Source organism: Pagrus pagrus (assembly GCF_965226575.1).
Source record: "Pagrus pagrus genome assembly, chromosome: 10".
NCBI classification, from domain to species: domain Eukaryota; kingdom Metazoa; phylum Chordata; class Actinopteri; order Spariformes; family Sparidae; genus Pagrus; species Pagrus pagrus.
In genome coordinates, this window is record NC_140194.1 from 1,204,843 (window position 1) to 1,211,518 (window position 6,676).

At 45.4% G+C, this 6,676-nt stretch overlaps 1 protein-coding gene across 1 annotated transcript; it reads right to left on the reverse strand.

Moving 5' to 3' along the window:
• Positions 1-2,365: 2,365 nt before the first annotated feature.
• On the reverse strand, positions 2,366-4,428 carry rxfp3.3b (relaxin family peptide receptor 3.3b). The gene has a single exon (XM_084363777.1). It carries the CDS (start codon positions 4,153-4,155, stop codon positions 2,956-2,958), a length of 1,200 nt encoding a protein of 399 aa, XP_084219903.1. The 5' UTR covers positions 4,156-4,428; the 3' UTR covers positions 2,366-2,955.
• Positions 4,429-6,676: the final 2,248 nt, after the last annotated feature.

Here is a 6,676-nt window from a genome sequence, read left to right on the forward strand (position 1 = left end):
TTAAGTTTAAATTATAGAATCAGAAATCCACTCAGAGGTTTCAGCCTTGAGTCAAACAGTCATATCTTCATTTCCATAAACAGATCTAGAGAGGACGACTCCCTGCAGCCTGTTATCAAACACGTTTCTACCATTAAGCTTGATTTCATGGGGAACTTGAGCTTATTTCTTTGAGCAATTTTTTTTTCCCATTAAAGCAAAATCACGACTCTCATATTAAGAAAAACTAATAATCTCAATTAGTTTAACGTCAGTGTTACATCCCCCAGAAACTAACGGCAGCGTCAGTATTTTAATGCCGTTTGTGTAAATGTACGAATCTGTTTCAGTTAAAGGAAAAGTTCACTCAGTCGCTATCTCACCGCCGCTGTTATCCAAGTCTCCAGAAGCTCCGAGATCCCAAACTGATTTGAAAATGAGTTATTAACACTGTTGAGGTCGTGCACCCTCTTCAGATGGGCTACGTGCTCTAAGCTCAGCAGCTACAGTGAAGATTTGGACTTAAGAGTGTCAATAACATCTTTACAAATCAAATTGGAATTGAATCACACCGGGCGAGCTGTACGGAGTCTTAGCGTTTTCTTTTTAGTTGTTTTTTCCGTTTTAAATCATCTCCAGCTGATTCAGTTGTTTCGCAGAACGCTGCAACTCTGTTTCACTGTGAAGCTCCAGAACTACGAGACTTCAGCTGACTTTACATCAGCATGAGGGACGAGATCACATTCTCATGATTGGCTGAACTGCTCCTTTAATTCAATTGTAAAACTGCAGATTCATTTTGAGCAAAAGGGAGAAAAAAACTTTTACACTTTAATCCTGTAACAGCAGTGAGTGAGTCAGTTTAAAGGTGCAATATGTAAGATTTTTAGTTGAAAACAGCCAAAGATTAACTAAAATTATCAACAGACTGCAGAGAAATATCAGTTCTGATGTATTTTCAAAGATATTTACTGAAGATAGCATGCTAACCAGCCAAAGCTGCTGTTCCATCAGCAGGGAGGGAGGAGGTAAATTAAAGCTGATGACGTGAACACTGTTACCTCAAGTCATCTGATTTCTGGATTGAACACCCGCCCTGCTCATCGCTCTGAGCAGCTCCGCTAACAGACGGGAAGTAAACCTGCAGATTAAAAAGCTGTTGTGGCCGGACAGACATGGATCGAGCCAACCAGAGTGCATTTTTAAAATCACACCGGTCGACTTTAATAAGATATTTGCTCTTGATTAGAGATATTTCACCCTCTTCTCCTCTACAGATCTGCAGAGAACGAGTCTCTGCGGCTGGTTACTGCAAACATTTCCTGGTCACATCGAAATTGTGCTTTTTTTTGGGTACAAACTTTGTTTTGTCTCAGTTAAAGTCCGGATAACTTTGTGTCACCTTTGACCCCAAACATGAAGTGAGACAGAACAACAAGGCAGCGTTTTGTATTAAATAGATGAAAATACATTTAATTAAAATTAAGATCTTCTCACAGTGAATCTGAAGAGAACAACACAAATCTAACAGAACATGTTTGTTTTAGAGCTCAAATGATGAGTCCTTCAGATTATTTGGTAATCGATTACATATTAAAACATTTTCAAGCAAAAATACCAAACATTCACTAATTCCAGCTCATCTGAGGATTTACTGCTTTATTTTATCTGATGTGACACCAAACTGAATATCTTTGATTTGTGGACTGAAGAAAAAAGCTTTTTAAAAAGATGAACTTTAATTATAATCAACATTTCTCACATCTTATGAACCAAACGATGAATTAAGAAAATAAACAGCTGGGAGGATAAATTCAGAGCTAATGATCTGAAACATTTACTTTGTTTTCTAATTATTGTAACTTGGTAACAATCATATTTATGCGCTGGGCCCTGATTGGTTGACAGTAGCAGCTCCTCTCATTTTAAACCCTGTCTGCTGATTGGATGACTTTCACTTCAAATGCTGCAAACTGGTTGGACTGGACAGATTTAGATAGAGCCAATCAGAATGGAGCGGCTGTTCCGGAAATACACACATGATAAAGTCAACATCTAAAACAAAATGTCCCTTTAAAGTCTAATAATAAACTGCTTTGTTTGACGCAGCAGAGGAACTTTTACGCATCCAGGCACGTCCCCTCCCGGCGCCCTGCTGCCAACAGAAACCTGCCTCTTAAACATTTAAAATGTATCTTCTCAAATAAAACTCCTCTGTTAGGATTATCTCCACAGCCGAGGGAGTCAGACACAGAGGCCGCTGGCATGTAAACACTTAAGTTCATGTCCTACATTCCTGCCTGTAAATCTGATCCACAGAGTACAGAGTGGCCTGCACAGGCGTCAGGCCCGGACCCGAAACAGCACCGACACGTGAACCAACAACGCAAATTAATGATTTTATTCTCCAAACATTGTTTTTAAGGTTGCACTGGCAGATACTTTTTTTTTATACATTCACTGACTGAAGCTTGTACATTTTACACATCAGCCACAGCAAACGTCCACAACACTCAACAGAATGAGTCTGAAGCAGCAGCTGAGCCCTTCAGCCGGCACAGAGAGCGAAGCAGCGTCGGATGGCACACTGAGCCTGAACTCCATTTATAGTAACGAAAAATAAAGTTTCCAAGCACAATCAGCAGCGCAGTGATGACAGATCCCAGCCAGGCGAAGCAGAAGCGCAGCCGGATGGTTTTACGCACGGCGCCTCCAGGTGCGCAATTTACGCGCGCTTGTTATTTTTTCTCCTTTTATGTTTCACACGTTTAAACTGTGATGAAATGTATAAAATCCATTTGATGCAAAGTCAGAAACATCTAATACACCAACTGTAGCTGTCCCGTGAACATGACTCTCCAAGACGATGAGCTCAGTGACGAGAGGTGAAACTCCAGCAGCACTAAAGAACAGCTTTACAGTGAGACAGGCTGAGGATGAAGATTTTCTGTTGGATGCAGATTTCTGTCTTCTGCTTCACCTCTGCAGCGCGTCCGTGTCGCACTGGTCCGTTAAAACAGACAGTCTGCAGTTCTCCGTCTCCACGTTGTTCAGCGGGATGGCGATGTGTGAGTCGTCCGGCTCCGCTCTCACTGTCCCGGAGAACGGCCGCAGGGGGCACGTGTTCGTCCCGGTGGGCGAGGAAATCCTCCAGAACAGATCCTTCATCTTCTTCCGGAACTCCCGGCGCATGAGGCAGTACAGCACCGGGTTCAGGCAGCTGTTGGTGTGCGCCAGGCACACGGTCACCGGGTGCACGTACGTGTGCACCATGTAGTACGTCCTGTCCCAGTTGACCAGGTTGAATTTCACCAGCACGCCCCAGAGGGTGATGGCGTGGTTGGGCATCCAGCAGATGAAGAAGGAGAGGACGACGATGGTGACGGAGCGCGTCACCCTGGACCTCCGCTTCACCTGGTTGTTGTTCATGCTGCGCAGGCGGACGAAGCGCAGCAGCATCAGGTAGCACACGGTGACAATCAGCATGGGGAACACGAAGGCCACCAGGATCTTCTGGAGGTGGTACAGCGCCAGCCACGACTGGCCGTCCGGGAACCCCAGCAGGCACAGCCTCTCCCCGGCCACGCTCTTCACCGTGGAGAAGATTGCGGTGGGCAGAGAGGCCACTGTGGCGGAGACCCATAGCCCGGCGATCACCCAGCGCACCGGGCACACGCGCCGCCGGGTCCGGTCCTTCAGCGCCGAGGCCACCGACCAGTACCTGGTGACGCTCATGGCGGTGAGGAAAAACACGCTGGCGTACATGTTCATCACCGTCACGGAGAGGATGATCTTACACATGGCGTTTCCAAACGGCCAGCTGAAGTCCAGAGCCGTGTCCACCGCCCAGAACGGCAGGGTCAGCACGAACTGGAAGTCCGTCACGGCCAGGTTGAGGATGAACAGGTTGATGCTGGAGCGTTTCTTCCTGCCCCGGCGCACTTTCATCAGGAAGAACACCAGCAGGTTCCCGACCAGCCCGGCGGCGCACACCACCGAGTACACGATGGAGATGAGGATGCGCAGGGTCGGGGAGCCGTCCGCCGGCACGTCGATGTCATCCAGGCTGCTGAACCGGTCCTGTCCAGCGGACCGGTTCCAGGAGGACGTGTTGTTGTGGTTCGAAAGCTCCATCCTCTCCGCTAACAGACCCGACCCGAGTCCCGCAGAGCGCATCACCTCCTGCGCTCCCGGAGAAAAGAAGCTTCCAGCGCGGTCAGGTGCGCAGAGCTGCCGCAGCTCATGTTAACGCGCCGTCAGGTCTGCGCAGCTGCTCTCGCCGCCGCCGGTCACCGGTTCACTGCTGAGCCCCGTGCGCGCGCAGCTCACTTTATACTCTGCTGGTGCCCGAGGATGCGCGTGTCCGATGGGGGACAGGCGTGTCGTTTCAAGACGCAACTACAGCAGAGGACAAGAAGGCAGGGCCGGCTCCAGAGATCCATGCCCCCCCTCCACCCTCCACCCGCACCTCCACCTCCACCTGCACCTCCACCTGCGCCTGGTGTCCTGTCACAGCAGAATAAACCTGTTAGTCATACACAGTCTGACTTTTATAACAAACTCAACCTGCAATATTATGTTCAAAATGACTTGACAGGCAGCATGAATGAATCCAAACACAGAGCAGTTTCTCACCTGTGGCTTCAAAGACACTCAAGTAAAGAAACTTTTATAAAATCTGTTTTTATGACATAAATCGAATATTGTCTGAGTTATTGGAGGTCTGACCATCTCAGTAGTTTGGTTTTATTTCCTCTTTTGGTTGGTTGCTGTGACAGAAACATCCTCTTCAATAGGGCACGTGTATTTGTACAGCACAGTTCAGACACAAGACGACTCAAAGTGCTGTACGGGGACATTAAAATACATAAAAATACATTAAAAACTGCATTTAAAATACATTAAAAATAAGTAGGAAGACATCAAAAAACAAAACATTAAAAAAAGTTAAGAACTAGAAAATAAAAGTCACAGTTGAGTTCGAAGCTTTAAACTTGCTTCGGTTGAAGTCTTGATTTTAAAGCGGTGAGTTGGAGCGGAGCTGCAGGTTTGTTCCAGGTGTTGGTTCATAATAACTGAAAGCTTAGTTTGTTTTTAATTACATTACATTTGAAGGAGCTTTGCTGGCTGTGAGTCGGAGGGTTGAACTAAAACAACAAGAACAAACAGAGAAATGTGATTTTTGTGGGCACAGCTCGTTAACACTGCCACGTTTCTGTAAATAAATGAGTGTGTTTAAAGATATTTGTTCTGCGTGTGTGCACAGTGGGTTTGTCTCTGTTCAGAGTCGGCACAGTGCAGATGGTCAGTGGACCAGTCGGTCTTCAGGCTGTTCTCCATCGCTCACATGAATCCTGCTGCTGGGTGAAACACCTCCTCTGAGGCCACTGAGGCTCTAAAAGGAAGTGGATCTCTATAAGAGCCCGTGTGATTGGCTACATCCTGCCCGTTAAGTAATGCGCATGTGCAACTCTCACCAAAGATTGAACAGAGGCGAGATGTCTCACTGTGTAGCTAAAACGGAGTATTCAAGACACAGCGTGAAAGGGACGCTGCAGCGATGAACCATGTGAGAAAAATAATGTGTTTTTTTTAATTAAAGTAAGTAAAGCTGTTCTACCAGGACCCCACAATAAAATATGAAGCTGAAAATCAGCTTAATATGACCTCTTTAATTGTCTCACTCTCCAGCGGACATCAACATGTTTACAGCTGCTTTCTGTAGATAATTTATCCCTTCAACTTTTATATAACTCGCTGCTTTAAATTAACGTTATGCATAATAATGAGCGTGGCCTCTGAGTGACAGGTAGCTGTGAACTGTCTGTCTTCACCTCTCAGCCGTGTTTGTGCTGTTTTTAATGCAAACATTGAACATAATCTGTCTTTCTGTGAGTTAATTGGACTAACAGACCGAGTGGAGGGACAGAGGACGGTGTCTGGGATTAACGAGCGTCCCTGTTAGTGTAAACAGGCAGACGGCCGTGAGCAGAGCCCGGAGCTTCTGGAGGAATAAACACCCGCAGTCAAGGAGAGATTTTATTTTTAATTGTGGGATTAAAAGTGGATTTAACTTCACTCTGGCTTCTCAACCTGTCAGCAGCAACGAATGCAATGTGACGAAACCCACTGTGATGTCCTGTAGCTCTCTTATGTCCTCTTCATGGTGAAATGTTCTTCACTTCATGAGCGTACGAAGTCTGTGTAGGCGAGGACTGTGTCCTCTTTCAGCGATTATAACGTTTAAATGCTCTTTTGTTCCATCTTCTGGGTTTTGTGTTGGACGAGGATCCGTCTTCTGTCAGCGTTTAATCTCAGATATGAGCAAAAGTTGGACTTCGTCCAGCGATTCAGAACCAATACATTTATTTATAGCATTGCAAAGAATATGAAAATATTTCCACACAAAGGACACAACGGGACTGCAGCACAAATAACGTGTACATACACTTTTTATTTTTGTTTCTCTGCACAGAATTATGAACAGATTCTTTACATCAGATCGAATTAAAGCAAATTAAAGGAGAAATCTAGCAGATAAAAATCCCAGATTTTTCTATCAGCAAAGAATGAAAACTGATCTGAGTCGTTATGAAATCAGTTTAAAAAATGAATATGAGCTTATTATAGCTCTTTCTCAGAATGTATTCCCTGATCAGTGTAGAGCAATAACAGTATTACCTCAGGAAGTGAATAA